At 40.0% G+C, this 23,965-nt stretch overlaps 1 protein-coding gene across 2 annotated transcripts in view; it reads left to right on the forward strand.

The window, feature by feature from the left end:
- Positions 1–23,965, forward strand: part of sh3gl2a (SH3 domain containing GRB2 like 2a, endophilin A1) — an 81,133-nt gene that overhangs the window by 52,088 nt on the left and 5,080 nt on the right. For both annotated transcript variants that reach the window (XM_084091454.1, XM_084091455.1), the window contains exons 2-5: positions 20,735–20,803; positions 21,176–21,248; positions 21,337–21,480; positions 23,337–23,470. In XM_084091454.1, the coding sequence (XP_083947580.1) occupies positions 20,735–20,803; positions 21,176–21,248; positions 21,337–21,480; positions 23,337–23,470 (420 nt within the window). The remainder of the gene's footprint in view (positions 1–20,734; positions 20,804–21,175; positions 21,249–21,336; positions 21,481–23,336; positions 23,471–23,965) is intronic.

A 23,965-nucleotide genomic window follows, 5' to 3' on the forward strand; every position in this document is an offset into this window, starting at 1 on the left:
TTCTGCATATTTTATTCAATACAGAAATTTGATAAATGTCAACCTCAATTTGTCAATGTGAAAAACGTGCATAAAACTATACAGAATTGATTTGAACTGTTTACATGAATTAGTTTTTAAGATACACTCATTTAATGAATCTGTACAAATTGCGTAATATGCGTTTACAAATACAGAACAAAAAACAAAAACAAAAATGCATTGCACGTCATTTCTTTCTTTGGCTGCACACCTGGCTTTCTTCCTGGGACGGATCTATTCCTTCAAGAAAGTCGGTTTCGTCCTTGAAACGGAATCTGGAGCCGATGAGCAGACGGAGAGTTCATCGTCATCGGACGCAATTAGTAATTGCCAAAACCTCCGCGTCCGTGTACTTTCGTTTAGACTAGACATAACGTTACGTGCGTGCGCATGTGTACGTGTGAATGTGCTTGCATTTGTAAAAGTGTATTTGTGAGTGTGTAAAGGAGAAATAAATGATAAAATGAAGCAATGATAAAAAGACAATAACAAAAAGAAAGAAACATACCGGTACAGCAAATGGGAGTCAAACGGGAGTCAAACGCATGGTCAAATGACGCAGCTTGTGACGTCACAACGTGTGACAACTCCTGGGGTCATAGTGCACAGAACGTGATACGTCAATGAGCATCGGAAGATGTAACTATCAATCGCAGATCTACAGAACATGTGTGCAAAGATGTGCAATGCATTTTTGTGTGCAATGTGCAATGCACAGTGGACATGCACCTATGATGACAATTTCGGACCCCTCCATGGTTTCCAAGTGGGAGAACTTGCAAAATAGCAGGGTGTTCAAATACTTATTTTCCTCACTGTATATATATAAAATGTATATGTGTATGTGTGTGTATGTATATAGATATATAGTCCGGCTCGATGAGAACAATATACATACTGATTTTTGTTTCTGTATATAAAACTATCCCCCCCCCCCACACACACACACTTTTGTCAAAAACATTTTGAAAGTGACACACTTCCTGCTGCCAGTTGGTGGCGCTATAACTTTGATTCACAATAATTGCATCCATCTGATCAGCCTCTTACCACGAACACACTGCTGAAGTTTCATCAAGATCAGTTAATGTATGCAGAAGTTATACCACTTCGTATTTCTCTTTTCTCGCTATAAATTCGTTTCCTCGCCACGGCCAAACCGTTCGAGATATCAAAAATCCGTCCGCAATTTAGCATCCTCAATGTCTTGACTTTATGCACACCGAGTTTGTTGGGGATCGGATGAATTCTCTAGGAGGAGTATTTCAAATTCCAGAGCGTACGTTTTTCAAACAACCCATAATAACTGACTTCCTGTTGGGCTGGCGTAAAACTTAGAGCACGAACATTGTTCGGCCCGATAAGATCTGTATGTGTACTGAGTTTCATACTAATTCATGCAAGCGTGTTTGATATATGGACCAAGTTTTCGGACCCCGTTCAAGGGGGCGCTGTTGAGCCCCCCTGCCACACCCGTTTCTGAAACTTTGCACATGTCTACTGGCTAATAAGTGTGATGTGTCTGTCGAGTTTCATCCAATTTCAAGCATGATAAGAGTCTCAAAAGCATCCGAAAAGAATATTAAAGTTTGATGTGTTGCCACGGCAACAGTATCTAAGATATCATTAATCCTTTCACAGGTCTACATCTGCCGTGTGTTTACATTATACACATAAAGTTTGAAGCAAATCGGGTAAAAATAAGAAGGTGATTTCAAAGCATTTTGAAAGTGACACACTTCCTGCTGCCCGATGAGATCTATATGTGTACCGAGTTTCATATTAATTCATGCAAGCGTGTTTGATATATGGACCAAGTTTTCGGACCCCGTTCAAGGGGGCGCTGTCGAGCCCCCCTGCCACGCCCGGGTACCAGCTTCAACCTGGCCCTGATGGCCGCAGGTTCTGACCTGTGTGCAAAGTTTCAAGAGTTTTTGAGCATGTTAAGGGCCCCAAAAGTGCCCAAAAGTCAAAAAATAATAATAATAGAAAAAAATAATCCTTACGAAAACAATAGGGCCTTCGCCCTTTCAGGGCTTGGGCCCTAAAAAAAAAAAATCCTTCCGGAAACAATAGGGCCTTCGCCCTTTCAGGGCTTGGGCCCTAAATATAGCTGCGAGCAGCGATTACGTTACCTAAAGTTACCTAAGGCACCGGGGTGGCGGTGCTGCCGGCTTTGGCCCTTCATCGCTGCTCGCAGCTATATATATATATATATATATATATATATATATATATATATAGACAGAAAATATTACTTGTCTTACCTTATTCTGATTTTATGATACACTCATAAATATTCCACAACAAATCCTTTAAATTTAATGTAAAAATAAAAACGAAAGTAAGCAGTGTTGGGCTCACGTAACCCTCTCATTAGAATCAAAATGTTTCAACCTTTGCAATGTATTTGGATGCTAAACTATTCTTTATTATAGGCTTTGTACTTCACTCGTGTTCCAATATCGATGGAAAAAATCATCCTCTTCACACGCGCAAAAATATGTTTGGAAAAATCACTGTGGAGAGGTGCTTACTGTGAATGTATGAATTGTACTACTGACTATTTAAACAGAGCGGTGTAATTTTTATATGTTAGGTTGACTATTTTATTTTTATATATTTTATTAAGGCTATAATGAACAGGCTGCAATGTCAAGTTTGCAATGCTGGAATGTGTTTGTGATTTAACAGTAGACACATAAAAACTTACTCCGTAATTTTGTTCATTCAGGACATCATTCAAACTGCAAGTGTTTACTTATATTTATGTACACTCATAATAAAACACAACATTGTGCTTTTGTAAAATAAATTCAAGCAATCCGCCCCCCGAAATGGCGTTAATTTTAAAATTAAACTAAAAGCCCATGGCTTAACAGGCATTCATAACTGTGCGCATCCACGGCGAGGAACGAGCAGAACAGAGTGTTTTCATTCCTACTTCCATAGGAATTCATTGAAAATGCTCGCTCTACTCAGCACCATTATTAATGTCTGTGCAGACGTCTGTATTTTACTTTAAGTTAGCGATTTAAAAGCCCCCAGCAGTGTCACACGTCGATTAACCGTGGGAAAATTTTCCCACAGTCACATCCTTAATATATTTATATATATACAATAGACCTACCTGAAAGAGAATTTAGCTTGCCTGACCAGAGTAGCCTGATTAGAATGTCAATGACAAAAAAATAACTTGGGAATCACTAAAACAATAGATTATTCTAATTTTATTACATTCATTTTAAGTTGCAATCAGCAGTTGATAATAAATGTATTACTGATCAATGGTAACAAGGTTGCGCTGCTGAGGCTTGTGCAGCTTCTCCAGGAGAAATGTAAACAAATGAGCGCAGCACACACAAAAAAAAAACCCAGTTAACAACATACTGACTATATAAATTACAAATATGGAGTTTTTATATATTTTATAACATATGATAGAGTTAACAACCTCACTTGACGAGTAGGCTACTATTTCCTGAATACAATCACGATTGAAGCTGTGACATTGATTTCATGAAATGAATGAATGCATGAATACAACAGGTTAATAAACAGTTATAATTAAGTCACTTACATTTTAGATGCAATATTGACTGTTTTTGTTCTGTTTCAGCAGCAAAAATAGTTAAACAAAGATCACAGCAGAACCATCGCGCATCTCACAGCAACTTGTTTTCTCATTACTGAATGATTCAGCATTTTGAACGAATCGGTTGACTCAAAGATTCAATGATCAATCCATAAACATCTGTCTCAATCATGAATGACTCAGTCATTCGAACGAATCGTTTGAACGAATGAATCAATGACTCGCTCATTACGACGGTCGCTTGGCGACACCTAATGGCGGTTTAGTGTTATGTTTAAAAGTATCATTCTTTCCAACGTGTGTGCACCATTATCAATGTCCATGCGGACCTCCGTATTTTACTTTCACTTTTATATTAGCGATTTAAATGCACCCGCTTGTGTCACACGTCGATTAACCGATGGGAAAATATACTCACAGTCATATACCTAATACATTTATATTTAAATACAATATAGGCCTACCTAGTAAAAAGCTTTATATGCTATTTTGATATCCTTTTGGACACAAGAGGGCAGTATAGCCCTATGTTTGCTTTTTTGTTGAACCAAATAGCACTAAATAGCCTGTTTTTAACTTTTTCATACTTCTTGAATTGCAAAAACAGAATAAAATGGGTTTAGTTCTAATATTTGTATAATTTTATATAAAAATAAATGGTGTATAATTACATTTTTAGAAGATATGAGACGTTTCCTGCTTCCTTTTTGACATTAATTGAATCCCTCGCCATAGCAAAACCGTTTGAGATATTCAATATCCGTTTACAATTTAGCATCATTAATATATTTTTATCATGTTGAAAAAGTTTGGTGGGAATAAAATAAACCTTTTAGGAGGAGTAACTAAAAACTCAGAGGCTGATTTTGCAAAAAATTCACATTCAAACCAAAATATCTGACTTCCTGTTGGTCGTAATGACTGTAAATTAGAAAGTTGTCCGGCTTGATGAGAACAATATACATACCAAGTTTTGTGACTCTACGTAAAACTAAGCCCCCATTTTTGACTAAAGGTGGCGCTACTGAGCCCCTCACCACGCCCGTTTCTCAAACTTTGCACATGTCTACTGGATAATAAATGTGATGTGTCTGTCGAGTTTCATCCAATTTCAAGCATGCTAAGAGCCTCAAAAGCATCTGAAAAGAATATTAAAGTTTGATGCGTTGCCACGGCAACAGTATCTAAGATATCAATAATCCTTTCACAGGTCTACATCTGCCATGTGTTTACATTATACACATAAAGTTTGAAGCAAATCGGGTAAAAATAAGAGGGTGATTTCAAAGCATTTTGAAAGTGACACACTTCCTGCTGCCAGTTGGTGGCGCTATAACTTTGACTCACAATAGTCACATCAATGTGATCGGCCTCTTTAAATGAACACACTGCTGAAGTTTCATCAAGATCAGTTAATGTATGCAGAAGTTATAACACACTTCCTGTTTCTCTTTTCTCGCCATAAATTCGTTTCCTCGCCACGGCCAAACCATTCGAGATATCAAAAATCCGCTGGCAATTTAGAATCCTCAATGTCTTGACTTCATCCTGACCAAGTTTGGTGGTGATCGGATGAATTCTCTAGGAGGAGTGTTTCAAATTCCAGAGCGTACGGTTTTCAAACAACCCATAATAGCCGACTTTAGGGGTGGGGGAAAAAATCGATTCTTAGATGCATCGCGATGCGGACGTGGACGATTCCTGAATCGATTCACAAATGTCAAAAATCGATTAAAAAAAAAAAAAAAAAAAAAAATTTGTTTCTCTAATAACGCAATATTGACGGAACGCAAAAGGCGTGCACATAACAGAGACGCGCATATAACAGACGCATGATGGCTGAGCGCCAAATTCGAACGGCACCCTCTTCGTTAAAAGCTAACGTATGGCAAATTGGCAATTTCATTGTTACCTATTTAGTATTTTTTGTATGAGAGCTGCTTTCTGTATGGTTTAGTTTTTACATCAATATACTGTAAACCGATCTGTTATACGTACGTTATACTGCCCTGCAATATGTGCAATGCCAGTCACAAAAAGTTACATTTTGACTATGCACTCTGCAGATGTTCATTCACTTTTTTTGTATAAGCTGTTTTTGATTGTGGTATACAGCAAACATTTCAAGTCATAACTCTTTATTATTTAGTTGTGTATAAGAGCGGCTTTGTATGTTACTAATTATTCAGAATATGCGTAAATCCACAAGCATTATATGAGAGCTGCTGGTACATAATTCTATATATTTAAACGAAAACGGTTTGTGATTTTGCTACAGCTAAATGTTTTTTGTCTGAAGGATTATATTTCTCATTGGAAATAACAGGAGGATGTTGGTTAGAAGTCTATTATTAAATGCCAGAGATTCAGATTATGCTGAAGTTTGTATTAATTTACTACAAGAACGCTGCTAGTACAGGCACACATTTATTTTCCTGTTGGTTCTTTGGTTGGGACATATGCTGGCAAATGTAACCTTACAGTTGACTTGCCAAATCACTTCCATTTGTTTTATTAATAAAATTAATATAGGAAGATGGAAGTAAGTTCATCATGGGTCATCATAAATACTTTGCTTTAAAAGTACCAAGTAAGTAAATAGAAAAAAAAAAAAATCATTAATAATCGATAATCGTTACCCTCTGAATCGTAATCGAATCGAATCGTGAGGTGCCTAGAGATTCCCACCCCTAGCCGACTTCCTGTTGGGCTGGCATAAAACTTAGAGCACAAAAGTGGTTCGGCCCGATGAGATCTATATGTGTACCGAGTTTCATATTATTACATGCAAGCGTGTTTGATTTATGAACCAAGTTTTCGGACCGTTGAGCCCCCCTGCCACACCCGGGTACCAGCTTCAGCCCGGCCCTGATGGCCGTGGGTTCTGACCTGTGTGCAAAGTTTCAAGAGTTTTTGAGCATGTTAAGGGCCCCAAAAGTGCCCGAAAGTCAAAAAAATTATAATAATAATAGAAAAAAAAAATCCTAACGAAAACAATAGGGCCTTCGCCCTTTCAGGGCTCGGGCCCTAAAAATAATCCTAACGAAAACAATAGGGCCTTCGCCCTTTCAGGGCTTGGGCCCTAATTAGAAGGAAATTCTATCCAAAATTTGAAATTATTTGCCCTGACTTCAGAAAGTAGAATAAGTAGAATCAGAAAACAATAATACACAACTTCAATATTTATTAGGTGAAAAAATAGATTGTATTTTACTACTGGTCTGTCAGAAAAAAAGGCAGGAGTAGACCAATCAGTGATGTGCTCACAAATACCCAGCACACTGAATTCTAAATTGTTCATAGAATTCTAAAATGTTTTTTTTTTTTTTCAACAATTGTCATACCAATAAAGCACATTTGTGTTACTGTAGCAGCAGAACAGATCGAATTGAATAGGAGTCAGTATAGGCCATGAGTATTAGGCCTACAAATTAAAGTTAGGAGAATTTTAAATTTAGGAGATTAACATAAAATATTAATTAAGGCCTGTTTGAAATGTAGTACATTTGAGTATTTCTTATAATAACGTCATAGATTGTATGACCGCTTTACAGAAAATGCATGTTTCTACATTGCAATTTAGAGTTATCCGTTATCAAATGTGACTGTGTCCATCATGTCCATATATCAAAAATGTATAGTTGTAAGATAAATCATGCAGTTAGCTAACATGTATTAATTTTAGGCAAAAACAATGAGCTCATTATGATAATATATAGAAAATTTGGCAGTTGTGTATATTGATTCAGAGTTGGCGTCATCTGAAGTCCTGGTAGGGGTTGGCGTCTTCTCTTTACAGGTGTTGGGTCATCTGAAATCTTCGTAAGAGGCTGGATCCAATCTGGAGCTGCCGTAATCTCTAGTTACCTCAGGATGGGCATCTCGAGGTAGAAATAGAAAAGCAAATTGAAAATACTTGGCGTAGCTTCTGTTCATAACATTTCAAGCAATAGATATAGTTTTGATCTGAACTGGAGTACACGGTTATGAGATGCTTTTTTTTTTGTGGATGCTTAGCTAAAGAGATGTCTTTAATCTAGATTTAAACTGGGAGAATGTGTATAAACCCCAAATATTATCAGGAAGGCTATTCCAGAGCATCTTCCCCCTTATTCTGCAGTGTCAAAGGACCACCTGAGATAAGTTCTATCATTGAAATGTATTATTTTAATTCATCTATTTAATTAATTCATACACTCACCGTGTGTATGTATATGTGTATACAGCGGGGGAAATAAGTATTGAACACGTCATCATTTTTCTCAGTAAATATATTTCCAAAGGTGCTATTGACATGAAATTTTAACCAGATGTTGGCAACAACCCAAAGTAAGCCATACATACAAAGAAACAAACAAAAATAAGTTCAGAAATTAAGTTATGTGTAATAATGTGAAATGACACAGGGAAAAAGTATTGAACACATGAAGAAAGGGAGGAGCAAAAAGGCATGGAAAGCCAAGACAACTGCTGAAAACTTACAGTAATTAAAAAGCAATCCAGCCCCCTGTCAGTGGAAATTAATAACAGCTGGTTCAGTCCCAAATGATGGCCTATAAAAAGGTCTCATTGCCAAGGTGTCACACAAGACACATCTCATGTTGGGTAAAAGCAAAGAGCTGTCTCAAGACCTTCGCAACCTAGCCTAATTGTTGCAAAACATAATGATGGCATTGGTTATAGGCGCCATTCTAAGCTTCTGAATGGTCCAGTGAGCACTTTTGGGGCCATAATACGGAAGTGGAAAGACGACAATTTCACCATAAATTTGCCTCGACCAGTGCTCCTCGCAAGATTTCTGATAGAGGAGTGAAAAGAATAATCAGAAGAGTTGTCCAAGAGCCAAGGATCACTTGTGGAGAGCTTCAAAAAGACCTGCAAGATAGCAGGTACTGTTGTCTCAAAGAAAACAGTAAGTAATGCACTCCACCGCCATGGCCTGTATGCATGCTCACCACGCAAGACTCCATTACTGAAAAAAAAGCATGTTGAAGCTCATTTAAAGTTTGCTGCACAACATTTGGAAAAGCCAGTGAAATACTGGGAGAATATAGTGTGGTCACATGAGAGCAAAATTGAACTGTTTGGATGCCATAATACACACCATATTTGGAGGAGAAATGGCAGTGCACATTACCCTAAAAACACCATACAACTTGGTGTTGGCTCTTGGACAACTCTTCTGATTATTCTTTTCACTCCTCTATCAGAAATCTTGCGAGGAGCACTGGTCGAGGCAAATTTATGGTGAAATTATTGTCTTTCCACTTCCGTATTATGAAAAATTTCATGTCAATAGCACCTTTGGAAATATATTTACTGAGAAAAATGATGACGTGTTCAATACTTATTTCCCCCGCTGTATATGTATGTATGATATATATATATATATATATATATATATATATATATATATAGATAGATAGATAGATAGATAGATAGATAGATATAGATATTGATATTTACAACTTCTGTGATGGCAGGGTTTTGTTCTTTAATCTTTTGCTCTTTCCCTAGAGCCTCTGACTCAATGATCTCCCTGTCACTTTTATCAGGTCTAAACATCATGTTTGCACAATGTATTATCTAATATAATACATATCTAAAAACTCTGGTTTCCCTCACTCCAAGAAGTATTCAAGTGTATGCTACTTTATGTAGTTGGCATAAGATATGCATCAGGCTTAACTTTACATAGACTAATTAACAAAGGTATGCTGGTAGAAATTTTGTGCTGAATTTCTGGGCATTTCAGTTGCATTCAGAACATGGTTGGATGTTGACTGAGGTGGCTTTTTGGAAAATAGAAGCCTCTAATGTGCTTCTACGTCACTTACAGGATTGGTCAAATCTATTTCAAAGGAAGTCTAAATATAATTTGATATTATTGTAAAATTCTCTTAATATCTAGATCAGAGTGTAAATATTTGCTGTGACTTCTTTGATAAACAGGGTTTATGGTGATTTTTATGACCTCCAAGTGTCTTATAATGTCCTTTCTGTATTTAAGGATGTCTATAGGAAATAAAATAGTTCTCTTAGCCTTGTACAAAGCTAAGCTAATAGAGATATGTCCAAATACATGTCCAAGAAAACCGGCATACTTATAAATGGAGCCAAGATACATAGATACACATATGTGCTGGCAACACCTAATGTTCACCTATAAGAACATTCTAAAATGTTTTTTTTTTTTTTTTCGTTTTTTTTTTTTTTTTTGTAAGTTGAATCAGTTGTAAAAGAGACCTTGTATAAGTTGTTGTTTGCTGAATAATGATCATGTTTTAAATCTTACATTACTATAATGCAGGATACTTCTTTGAAATGAGGCATGAATCTAATTACTCAGCAAACAAAATTGAGTTCATAGAACCCAAAGGAAATTGATTTAGTAGATCATTCAAAAGTGAAGATCAACAAAGACAATGTGAAAATGGTAAGGGCATGATCATTTTTTATTTATAACCTTTTAAACCTAATAGCTTTTAAATATAATTCCAATTAAGGACCATATTCTGGTTAAGCTTGTATTCTGTTAAATATGTTTACATGCTTCATAGTTTACAGCTATTGGTGTATTTCTATATAGATACATGATAATCAGCATTTATCAAATAAACCTTTGAATAAAAACAATGACTGCATTTTAGTACTTAATCAACACTCTTTTTTAATGGCTTTCCACAATTATTCTCCATGCTAAGATTAATGATGAATTAGGAAATGTAGGCTAGTAATCAATTTAAATATAAGAATGATATGGTGCTGTCATCCATCTGTATCTTGATTTAATTTATTTTTAATGAAATGCCATGGGTCATCAGAGATTAAACACCCTCGCTGTGCTCTCAATTGAATCCATCCGTCCGCTTGTCGGTCCATCGCCAGATCTTAACGAGAAAGCCATTAACAAGTTTCACCCAAATGAAAGATAATCTTTTATTTTAAAGTTAACTTCACCGCTGCTGAATCAATCCGTTTTATTTTGTTTGTAATTTGGAATGTTTATTGGCTGTAGTTAAAGCGAAGCATTCCTTTCACTGAGTTGTAAGAAATTGCTTTTAAGGTGTTTTAATAGCACCATAGTTGCACAATATTCAATATATTTATTTTTATTATTACTTTTGTTTATACTACTTTTATTCATGTAATTTCTATGTGAGCTATTATGCACAGCCGTAGGCCAGTAATTGTTAATCTATGTCCACATTTATCTTTTTTTAGCACCTTACAGTATGAGCATTTTTATTACACAATTTCAATTTAAAAGTTATTCACCCATAGTTTGTTCTGTACTTATATTACTTTATTTTGCTGAATTTGTTCCATGGTTTCCACTGGCCTTCACATTCATCTTTCCTCTGACTATTGTCATAATAATTATAACTCGTATTCTAAGTTGCTCTACGATTTAGCTCTGCACTTTGTCTTTAGATGCATTTTAAGCCTTTTTCTCACTCTCATTTCTCTCATTTTGTAGTTTACTTTCTAGCAGGGGTGTCCAAACTCGGTCCTGGAGGGCCACTGTCCTGGAGAGTTTAGCTCCAACTTGCTTCTACACAGCTGCCTGGAAATTTCTAGAATGCTTAGTAGGGCTGGCCACACACTTGAAGATTTTGCACCCGATTTGCACCTCCTAGCGATCAGGGGGCAGGGCCCGATTCAAGGCTTGTCATAAACAACTTCTTGTCCAAAAAGTCCTCAAATTGTGTGCTGTCATTATGATCGTTTAACTGCTCCCGATCATGTCGGAGCCTGCACAATCTCAAGTCGTAAATATCAAACATGTTTGGTAATTTACGACACCTGATGATTGGGCTGCCTCTGAGGTGTTTCTCACGATAGTCAATGAGAGTGAGCAATATGAAGGTAATATGATGCCATAAAGAATTGCATGCACAGGGTAAGATTTGTGAAAGTGTACATAAGTTTGCAAGCGTAAATTAAATTTGCATGCGTAAATTAAATTTGCATGCGCAAGAAAGATTTGTAAAGGTGTAAATCGCCTTTCAAGTGTAAGAAAAAAATATTTGAAGCATTTAACTGTTATTCGTAAGTGTAATTAATGCATTGTGAAGCTGCAGCTTCATGCTAACGCAAAATAAATAGGATTTGTATTCCTCTGACTTCCATTTTTTCACGCTTGCACTTTTGGCACGTTTTTTGCGCACAAATGCGGCCAAAAGCATTGCAGGCCTGTGAACAGCAATTTGCAAGCGAAAACAACAGAGTCAGGAACTGCAGAACAGATTGATCGTGTAAAACCAACCTTTGTGTAAAAAAAAATAAGCTATTGCAAATGTCTGAATGACTTGTGGTAAAAAAGTTCCCGAAATAACCCGATTTGTACAGTTGCGTCTTTCTTTTACCTGCGCTTACAGTTTTGGCACGATTCTCTCACTTATTAAGTGTGCTTGCTGAAAGCAGCACACTTATTGTTCTTCTTAAGTTTTCTTATTATTATTATTATTATTATTCCCGGGAGAAAATTTTTGGCCAGCTCCTGCACCTAGGCCCTTTGAGACAGAGACGCCGTTCCAACTTTAAAACGTACGGTCAGTACCGGTGTAAGTTGCTTGCGAAGATGACATCACAAGTCCATGTCGTTTGTCCGCCATAGTGGATTGAACAGAAAGCGAAACTAAAGTTTCACAGGTCACAAATTTGGTCCGAACTTCACGAAACTGGACGTACATGATCCTTGGACCAATCCTCACAAAAGTTACTAGAAGGATTTTTGATTTTCGGAAGCGTTTGCCTGTCACAGCCAAACGAAATCAGCGGCGTAGTCGCCAAAACAGGAAGTAGTTCATATTTCAGGAACGCTGTCACGTATAGAAACCAAACTTTGTACATTAACTCGAGACTCCAATGTGAGGATGTACAAGATACATTTAAAAAAAATAAATAAAACATTTTTACATTATTTGGCAACCCCCCCCCCCCAGCTATTTGGCCAGCTCCTGCGCCTAGGCCCTTTGAGACAGAGACACCGTTCCAACTTTAAAACGTCCGGTCAGTACCGGTGTAAGTTGCTTGCGAAGATGACATCACGAGTCCATGTCGTTCGTCCGCAATATTGGATTGAACAGAAAGCGAAACTAAATTTTCACAGGTCACAAATTTGGTCCGAACTTCACGAAACTGGACGTACATGATCCTTGGACTAAGCCTCACAAAAGTTACTAGAAGGATTTTTGATTTTCGGAAGCGTTTGCCCGTCACAGCCAAACGAAATCAGCGGCGTAGTCGCCAAACTACATTTGGGATTACAGCACTACATTTGGGATAGAAAGCTAACACTATTATCGTCAAAGATAGAGACAGAGACCGTGTTTACTTTGAGCACGTAACAAAATGTAGTGAGACTATTTAGGGCTGCTTTTAGTATACTATACATTCTTTGTGTGATATCTACAGTTTCTAGTCGAATGATTTTTAACTTACTTACTTCGTGTATTACATGTAATGTGTAGTTACATTACAAAACGCACTGTGTTTAGTTGAAGACGCAAAAAAAAACTGTGCACATTAGCATACTCCCCTTCAGACTCTCTGTTCTGTAAGATTGGGTGCACCGAAAACCTTCTTTTCTGTCTTTTAAATAGAATGAAAAGCTCGTCTTCACTGGATGCTATGACTATGACTGGATGATGATGATGATGATGATGATTAAGTGTCCATGTTTTCTCAGCTTTCGGCGCGATTCGCGCGAAAGTTTTGGAATGTTGAAGCTCTCTGAACGTCACAGACGTCGCAAATTCGCGTCGCGGCTGATGTGAATGGTTTTGATGCGAACTATTCGCACACAAACTATTTGCTTTTTCGTTTCGCTTTTCCGTTACGCATCCGGTGTGAAAGGGCCTTTAGGCTGGCTATATGAATTCATACTGAATTTCGAGCTGGCGTGTTAAGAAAATTTCTGTGTATTCAATGCATGTATCCTGTTCATCATCATCATCATCATCATCCTCCTCCTCAGCAGGCCAAATCAGTTTGTAATGTTGATGCTGCTGAATGTATAGGCCTAAGCCCTATTCACACTGGATTAGTATTATCTGGGGACCACGTGTGATTTAGAAATTACCAACCCACATCTGAATTTCGTGTGGCACATTAGCACTGGATAAGCGAAGCCTGTGATTTTACTCAAATTTACTGACTTATCTCCCAGATATGATGTCAATAGGCTATTGCTTGGAAATGTCTTGTCGTTATAGGTCTAGCTGTATGATATAACATAAAACGAAACAATTTTCCTTACCGCATGCTGCATACATGTCATCCATCTCCATCTAATCATTATTTTTGTTCTTTCTTCTTTTGTTCTAATCTTCTTTCTCTTTCTGCAAATTGTATAGTTGTATGGTGTAGGCTATAGCGATATGACCCAGCACCCAAAATACTATAAAATTACTCCAACGCAGCCTCCATTCTTTGTGAAAGATGGATTAAAAAAGAGCACAGAAAACAAAAACCTCGCCAAATCACAGAGATGCCGATTCGCACGGGACTAAAATTATCACAGGACCTCGGTGTTCGGCGAAATATGGTAGGTCATTTGCGGGTGAATTTTTACTTTACAAATCACAGACATGGCCGATTTGCACGGGATTAAGATCACAGACAATCTCCACAATTATTACAAATGACTAGAGGTCACCAGGTAATACTAATCCCGTGCGAATAGGGCTCTAGTATTTGCACTACTGCATGAATAATTTCACCTGTCAATTAATCATGGGTGATTCCAGAATTATTATTTTACTAAAATAAGTTACAATAGTATTGTTTCCCTTTAACATGTATTTTAAGGGCCCTTATGTCTGTGGTCTCCCACAATTAAAAAAAAATGGTTAAGATTTGAGAATCGTCTAGTGTGTCCCAGGCCTAAGACCTTGATTAGCTGGTTCAGGTGTGTTTAATTGGGGTTGAAGCTAAACTCTACAGAACAGTGGCTCCATGAGCGGGATTGGACACCCCTGCTTTAGAGAATGATGGGAATGAAGGAATTCTGAGAAAGTACTTGTATTGCAATAATTCACTTTTATTGTAATATTTCATTGGTATGAGATATTCCTTATTGGAGCCTCGGTACTAAATTGACTAATTTGAGTTATTCTCAAACATGTTCAATCACCACTTTCCTTGACAGCCATTTTGTTCCAATCCCATGGGATTTATTAGTATATTTGCCTTCAAATCTTCTTAACTCAGTGACAGCTCAATCTTGAGGGAGAAAGGGTTTTTATTAAGTATGTAGCTCTGAGTAAAGCCTTTGGCAAAGACAAACCTTTGGCAGACAAGCCAAGTCTTTAATTTGACTTAGTGTATTTGTAGAAGTCTTCAGAAAGAAAATGCTTAAATGCATAATGCTCTAAATTGAAGTACTACATTGGTAATGGTTGAATTTCCACATGACAAGGTACAGCAGAACTTAAATAATTGATATAATTAAATTATTTAGATATAAATAAAAATATATTATAAGTAAATCTTGTTTATTTTTAGTATTGAATTGGGTTAGTAGTAAGAATTGCCTTTCTGGTGAGGAGCTATTGTTATATTACTACATTAATCACATGTAATACACCACACACTATTAATGTTTCACACCATATTTATGTCATTTTGGTTCGAACCAACACCTTGTTAGTCTATGGTGCCGTTAGAACTCAATTTCTTTTCTACCTTGAAATATGTCTTAGACTCAAGTCTCAATCTTTGCAATGAGACTTGTGGTGCATCTCAATCAGCTCCCTATAGTTCAGTAGTCAGGGCACTGATCAGGGACTTTCTCAATAAAAAAATAAATAAAGTCCTTGTTTTGCACTGAAATGTTTGCTCCCTAAAATGTACCACAATGCATCATTAACCAGGAAGCATCGATGCTCACTTCCTATAACGTCTCGGTTACATATGGTAACCCTCGTTCCCTGAAGGAGGGAATGGATTCGTACGTTGTGACCGACTGATAGGAATCTCGCTAAAGAGGCCAATCTACTTCGAGTGAAACTAAAACGAGCCAATACTCATTGGCGTGCAATCATTTGCATCAGCTGTTCAGCCTTGCAGCGTGGGTATATAATGAGCAGAAGGTGCGATTGCACTTCAGTTTTTTGCTGAGGAGCCAAGCCTGATAAGCTGGCTGCCCGAGGGCTGGGTCTGCTTCCTCCAGGGGCAGCGCTTGCAGGTTCACTACCTGGTCTCTGAAGGGAGTGGTAGGAACATTGGGCACATAGCCAGACCGGGGTCTCAGTACAACATGGTTGTCACCCGGCCCGAACTCTAGGCACGATTCGTCGACCGAAAATGCTTGCAGGTCCCCTACCCTCTTGATAGAGGCCAGTGCAATCTGCAGCAAAGTCTTCAAAGATAGCAGCTTTAAGTCTGCTGACTGCAAAGGCTCAAAAGGAGCATCCTGAAGTGCTCAAAGCACCAGGGAAAGGTCCCAAGAGGGTATGGAGGGGGGACGAGGAGGGATTAACTGTCTCGCCCCCCTAAGGAACCTGACAACCAAGTCTTGCTTTCCAACTAATTTGCCAACTATGTGGTCGTGATAAGATGAAATGGCGGCAGCATGTACTTTCAGGGTGGAGGTGGAGACAGCCTTTGCTCCAAGAAGGAAAGCACGGACCCTATCGAACATCTTCGGGGGTCCTCTCTGCGAGAAGAACCTCACTCGACGAACAGGTTCCACTTCAAGGCGTACGCACGTCTCGTAGACGGCGCTCGCGCAGAAGTGATGGTGTTAAGTACCTCTGGGGGTAAGTCACCTAGAACCTCCGCTTCCCGGTACCAGACATGGAGTTTCCAGAGGTCCAGACACGGGTGCCATAGGGTGCCCCGTCTCTGAGTCAGAAGGTCCTTCCTCAGAGGAATGGGCCAGGGAGGGACTGTCACGAGGAGCATGAATTCTGGGAAACAGGTCCGGGTAGGCCAATAGGGAGCCACCAGAAGTCCCTGCTCCTCGTCCTCCCTGACTTTGCATAGGGTCTGCGCAAGTAAGCTCACTGGGGGGAATGCATAATTGTGGAGGTCCCGGGGCCAGCTGTGTGTCAGTGCAGGAGATGGCGGGTGAGTTGCGACGGGAGCCTAGACCACCTTGTCGGTTGATGTACGCAACGGTCGCAGTGTTGTCCGTACGGACCAGCACGTCTCTGCCCTGTAGCGGCCTCTTTAAGCGGCTCAGAGCGAGACGTACTGCCAGCAACTCAAGGCAGTTAATGTACCAATGCAGTTGAGGGCCCGTCCACACCCCTGACACTGCATGCCGTTGTCGGTGGCACCCCAGCTGGTGGCAGAGGCATTTGTGAACACCACAGAATGCCTGGACACCTGTTCCAAGGGGACTCCTGCCCGCAGGAACGAGGGGTCTGACCACGGGCTGAAGGTCTGGCGGCACGCTGGTGTGATTGTCACCCGGTGAGTGCCGTGATTCCACACCCATCTCGGGACTTGGCCGTGAAGCCAGTGCTGAAGCGGTCTCATATAGAGCAGCAGGAGCGGAGTGACCGCTGCTGCCGCTGCCATATGCCCCAGGAGCCTCTGAAAGAATTTCAGTGGGACCGCCGTCCTGCCTTTGAAGGTGTTCAAGCAGTTCAGCACCGACTGAGCATGTTGCTCTGTGAGGCGCACTGTCTGTGTGACCGACTCCAACTCCATACAGAGAAAAGAGATCCTCTGCACGGGGCGAGTTTGCTCTTTTCCCAGTTGACCTGAAGACCCAACTGGCTGAGGTGCCTGAGCACAAGGTCCCTGTGTTCGCATAACTGATCTCTGTGCTAAAATGAGCCAGTCGTCGAGATAGTTGAGGATGCAAACGCCCTGTTCTCTCATGGGTACAAGGGCCCCTCCGTGACTTTCATGAAGACATGGGGAGACAGGGACAGCCCGAAGGGCAGGACCTTGTACTCATATGCTCGACCCTCAAAGTGCAGAAACGGTCTGTGTCGAGGAAGAATCGAGACATGAAAGTACGTGTCCTTCAGGTCGATCACTACAAACCAATCTTGGGGACAGATGCACTCGAAAATGCGTTTCTGCGTGAGCAGAAGGAGTGGAGGCTCAGATTCAAAACTCGGAAAAGTCGGAAAGATCGGTCATAACCCACCACCTTTCTTAGGTACAATGAAGTAGGGACTGTAGTGCCCTGACCTCATATCAGCTGGAGGGACCGGCTCTATCGCGTCCTTCGCCAGTAGGACTGTAATCTCCGCCCGCAAGACATGGGCATCGGCTGCTCTCACTGGAGTGGATGGCTCGAAACTTGGGGGGACGGCGGGCGAACTGAATCGCATAGCCGAGCCTGATGAACCGAATGAGCCAGTGAGACGGACTGGGGAGCGCTAACCAGGCTCGCAGAGACCGTACAAGCGGGACCAAAGGGACCGTAGGCGTACCCGGAGTGGGGCTGCGAGGTGGAACACGGACTCGGCTCGGGAGGCTTTCTCTGGGAGGCGGCCCGTAGCGGAGTCTGAGTGTGCTGTGCAACACTTACCTGGTTCCACGAGGCAGGAGGCGCAGGAGGCGACTTGGTTGCGTTCTCGGACTGCACACTGCTGCCTGCTGGCGATAGAAGAGGCAGATGAGAGTGGTGAGGAATCTCTCCCCCCACTGCTCTCCGGGCCCTCTTCGGACCCAGAGATGGAAGAAACTGCTCTTTTATGGAAAATTTGGGTACCGCTGGTTTTGAGGCCAGTGGCGGAACAAAAACAAAAGGGAACAAAGGATTTTCCACCTGGCCCTCTTCCGGGGAGGGAGCGGTGCGGTCACCGTCTCCCGAAGTGCAGTCCCATCCATCTCCGGGTCGCCCTTCCTAGGGCCGCTTGCTCTTGGCTTTACCGCCCTTCTTGAAGGGGACCTGGACGGGCGGGGGGCCCTACCTGCGACTGGCTCCACAGCTCCGTTTAGATGGAGGCTGCTGCTGCGGCGCGAGAGCGAGGGCAGACCCAGGAGGCCGCCCCCCAGCGACGAGCAGACTGAGGGGCGGTGGGGTGGAGGCAGCAGCTGACCGCCGTGCCAGAATGTGCTTGATGGCTTCATTCTGCTTTTGTACAGCCGAGAACTGCTGGGTGAAGTTCTCGACCACGTCACCGAAGAGGCCGGTCTGGGACACGGGGGAGTTAAGGAACCAGAGCTTGTCGGTCTCCCTCATGTCGGCCAAACACAGCCAGAGATGGCGTTCCTGGACCACAAGTGTGGACATCGCATGACCCACTGACCACGCAGTGACCTTCGTCGCACGAAGCACGAGGTCCGTTGCGGCACGAAGTTCCTGGAGAACTTGTGGGTCATGACCATCAGTACCTTGGCCTGATGGACCTGCAGCCACGCCATGGCGTGCACGGCAGAGGCGGCTTCCCCACAGGCCTTGTAAGCCTTGCCGGTTAGGTCTGACGAGTACTTACAGGCCCGAGAAAGGAGACATGGTTCTCCGGGCCAAGTGGAGTTAGAGCACAGCTGCATAGCAACGACCCGCTTCACTGGCGGGATATGCGTGTATCCCTTAGCCGCCCCGCCATCAAGGGTGGTGAGGGAGGAGGAGCCACCGGAACGGTATAAAGTCTGACCCACCCTCCGATGCAGCTATCGACATCTGTTCATCGCGGGGAGCACCGAAGGAAACGACTGGTACACACCTCGAGGGAGGTCCAGAGCATTCCGATGGTGGCTCTGCTGGCTGCGGAGCGTGAGAGGGATGAGGGTTCCTAGTGGGGTGGTTCCCTGAAGGAAGAGAACTGGCTCGTTTTAGTTTCACTCGAAGTAGATTGGCCTCTCTAGCGAGATTCCTATCAGTCTGTCACGACGTACGTCGAGAGTGACCGACCGATAAGGGAATGGAACTTCTAATACGCAAAACATATCACGTGAGCCAACTCACAACACATAATGACGCAATGAAGGTTTTGAAAAAAACAAATCGTTATTTAATTATATTTCAGTATAAACGTACATTGCTAGACAGGTACTGAACATAAGCTAGCTAACATAATAAATTTAAATTTACGACTGAAATGCTGAAATGATGCAGGTATATGTATCAATCAAGGTATTTATCGTAATGTACTTTATAATATATCAAAATAAAATTGTTGTATAAATATCAGTTCTGCTGTTGTTCATAAATACCAGTAGTGACTTTGTACAATGAGGGTGTTGTCATGTCACCATCAGTGTCCCAATGTGTTGTGAGCCAGGGTCTGACTCCTTACTGTCTTTACCAGTTCCCGAATTCATGTACATGATGTACTGATTCACGACCTAGGAGCTGATTGAGGCACGCACCCTTGGACTTGAGTCCCACTGAAGAATCATATAGACTGAACTCGTAATATGCATGTGCACGCCATCAGCGTTCTCACGGGTTCGCGTCTTTGAAGTTTGTGCAGAAAGAACTTCGAAAACTGTGTCGTGTTAGCGGCCCCTAAGTTAATAACTAATGATCATTGCAACGGAAGTGAATCAATCAAAACTAACTTTAGCTGGACAATAACTTTATTCTAGAGCTGCTATAAAGCCAAAACAATCTCTGTTACTTTAATTTCCTATTATCAATGTAAAGCTGCTTTGGAACAATCTACATTGTTAAAAGCGCTATATAAATGAAGATGACTTGACTTGACTTGACTTGACTTGAAGTCTTGACTTGGTTTACAAGGAAAAATGTTGTCCTGTTGAGTAAGCACTTAAAAAATAAAGACTAGCCTATAACTTGCACAGTTCCTTCTGTGCCAGCTTGGAGGATAGTATATAAATTATTCATTTTAAAAGTACATGGTATTAAATATGAAAAGGATCAATCTTGATATATTTGCTCTTAGCATTTTTTGATGAAATATAGTTTCAACAAAATGTATACATAAAATTAATTGTCCTTTTACTAAAAAGGATTTGAGACTTGATTTGTGGTGCATCATGTTGCATCAGAGTACAAGTTAAATATGCTAAGGCTATGGTCCAAACAGGGTTACAAGTACAGTAGCCTATATGTCGTACAGAGCAGGGGTTTTCAAGCTAGGAGGTCTATGGAAAATTTAAAGGAAAAGGAAAAAGAACTGAAATGTACATTTTATGACCGAATCAAAATTAATTGAAAAAATTTGTTTTATTTTGCAGAGAGTTAGTGAGAGGGTCGGAGGGGCAGAAGGAACTAAATTAGATTATGACTTTACGGAAATGGAAAAGGTAAGTTTCCTTCAGCGAGAGTTATGATTCTCTTTCAAGAGAGCATGGCAGTGAGCATGTGGTTGTTTATTAGAATTCTAATTTTGGAAGGTTTAATTAGGTCATCTGTTGACTCAAAATTATAGTCTAATTAAGCGTGAATATTTTGAGTGAGTTTATAAATGTGTATTTTAGAGTATCTCTTACAAAGATGGTTAAAAATTGGATGGATGGCATGAATGAATGAGCAACTACTGGGGGCTTTAGGGCATCTATCTGATATGTGATGCCAAACACTGCTTTTGAAATATGTGGAATGTTTAATTCTTTCATGTTTAAATTTTTTTTCTTTCTGTTCTATTCTTGTATGTTCTCATCTTTACTGTACTATAGAAAGTTGACACCACCACAAGGGCAGTGCTGGACATTATGACCAAGACAACGGAGTACCTGCAACCCAATCCAGGTAAATGTTTTTTTTTTTCATTGTAAATCCCTAATTTAGAAAATAAAAATGTAATTAATGTACATCTGTTTTGTGTTTGTTTCTGTAGCAACTCGTGCCAAGATGAGTATGATGAGCTCCATGTCTAAAATCCGTGGAGGGGATAAAGGTCCCGGCTACATACAGACTGAAGTCATCCTGGGAGAGTCCATGCAAAAGTTTGGCAGGGAACTCGGGGAGGATTCCTGCTTTGGTAATGCTTGCTTTGTTATAAACATACTCAATATAAGAGCCGTTAGCTTTGTGGGCAGCTATCCCACACATAGCGCAGTATAAACATACACAATGCAAACGGCATTATTCCAAAATAATGAGTTCTATTTGCGTTCATCAACAAGCTCTTTTGACTACATGGTTACTTAGAAAACAAGATTAAACTATAAAATATGCGTCATTCTTCTGTTGGTGTGTAAAAAGCAAAATCCATGACTGAATGGATTTATCGATCATAAAGAAAAAATATGTGGTAGTATTTAGATGTTTAAACCATTGCACCACAGATTGATAACAGAAAATCTGAATTTCAAACTGCAAACACAGTTCAACACGATGCATGATAAGGGCAGGGATAAGGGATATTCAGACCTGTTTGCTTTGTTCTGAAAAAGTGTTTTAAATTGTTAAAATGTTACATTTTATTTTTATTTCAGTTTGCTTTCACACGGCAACCTTTCAAAGCATACCATAATGTGCTTTATGCAAGTCACATGCAAATAAAACTGTCCTCTCATTGGTCACAGTACATCTGTTTGTTGCTCATACTGTGGCATCACCCATAAAGATGGATTGACAAGTTAGCTCTGCGGACTTATTGTGACACACACACACACACACACACACACACACACACACACACACACACACACACACACACTTATATGAAAGTAGCCATCATTATACCCTAGAAGTATGCCCCAAATCATATGTCAGAAGACTAGTATGCTATTCCGAATTCATATTGTTTAAATGCAACCCACAAAAACTGACGAGACTCACTAGCATCAACACAAACATTTTTATTGTTCATGCTCTAGTTTTCAAATGTTTATGAATGCAAGCTTTTGGGTGTTTAATATGGTTGTCTAAAATCACGGTATACTGTATACTTGCCAGCGAGCCAAATCTAGCCCATGCCAAGGTTACCAATGACCCGCAGCCATAATCCAAAATGTTTTGACAATGTAGTTCTGCTTTTGTGGCTGGCTGCACTGCAAATGGACAATGCAGCATGACAAACCAGAACACCCCCATTGTAATAAATTCAGCTGTCTGTGATGTAAAAGAGACAGCTTCTGTAGCATGCATTAAGAGAGAGCAGCTTGAAACAAAGCAACAACTTGATACGTGCTCCCATTATAATAAAATAATCTGCCTACATTCCAAGCACTTATAATGGGAGCGATTTAGTTTCATGTGCACACTGCTTGCTTGCACGCAGTTAAATTACATTTAATTGGTAATCAGAATAAATCACAAAATGTTTTGCAGTTCATGAAGTCACATTTTGTTTTTAATAATCATGATGCAAAGTTTCAGGATATGCAAATACTGTAATCACTGATTGGTGCATAGTGACTGTTTGCGGCATATTCAAATGTAAATTGTGTTCCAATTAGCAGGAAGGATTGGTGATAAGAGCAATAAAATGTTACCATAACATTTATAAGTGCAGGTGTTTAAATAGCATTTGATCATATGCTCTGGAAAATGAAAAGAGTGTTTTTAAAAACTGACCAGCACTTTTATCAAGTGCTTTGATTTAAATGAGATGATTCAAAATATGAGGCTAGTTTAAGAAATAGCCATAATTGTTTGTTACTGCAAATTTTAAAACCAAATGAAAATAAAGTAATCTGTCATTTACTATAACCAGATAATATTTTTCCCCTGGGCTGCATAATTTGAGTATCCCGGCTAAATAGAGTAGCAGGGTTTGAATTGGTGTAAGGGGAAAAAAACTACTTCATTCAGTACATTGATGTCTATTTTGAGTCCTTACGTTTTTTTCCCCCTTAAAATATACATATAGCATACACCTGTGTTTTACAGGTGTGGCTCTGGTCGACGTTGGAGATGCCATGCGAGAGCTGGGTGAAGTTAAAGATGCTCTAGACATGGAAGTCAAGCAAAACTTCATTGATCCCTTGCAGAATATCTATGATAAAGACTTAAAAGAGATCCAGGTAAGATATAAGAAATGATTGCATTGAAACCCTCCAAAACCAGTACCTTTGAGATTACAGGAAGTCATGCCTGTAAGACACATTTACTCCTCCAAATTTCTAACTTTTCTTTTTGTAAATTCTTGTAAATTTTGGAAAATTCACAGCATACGACATTTCAGTGTAAAAACCTGCATCTTATTCACTAACCTCCTACATTCCAGTGTAACCCGACACTTAAATGCTCTACTGTGCTTTAAATGCTTACATGCTGAACTGTATTTAAATCATATCAATGCGTTAATTTAGCGAACAAGTCGCAATTACCACTTTTGCAACTCAGTTACAGCATCATGGATCATTTCAGTTCAACTTTAACAGTTTCAGCAGAACGCTTAAATGTAGATTGTTTTGTGAACTTGACACATTTGTATTAATTTTGGTGACATTTATGACACAATCCCCCGTAAATTATTGACCCAGCACAAGAGTAACAAAATAAATCAAATTAGAAAT

Source organism: Abramis brama, assembly GCF_963993115.1.
Source record: "Abramis brama genome assembly, chromosome: 2".
Classification (NCBI taxonomy): Eukaryota; Metazoa; Chordata; class Actinopteri; order Cypriniformes; family Leuciscidae; genus Abramis; species Abramis brama.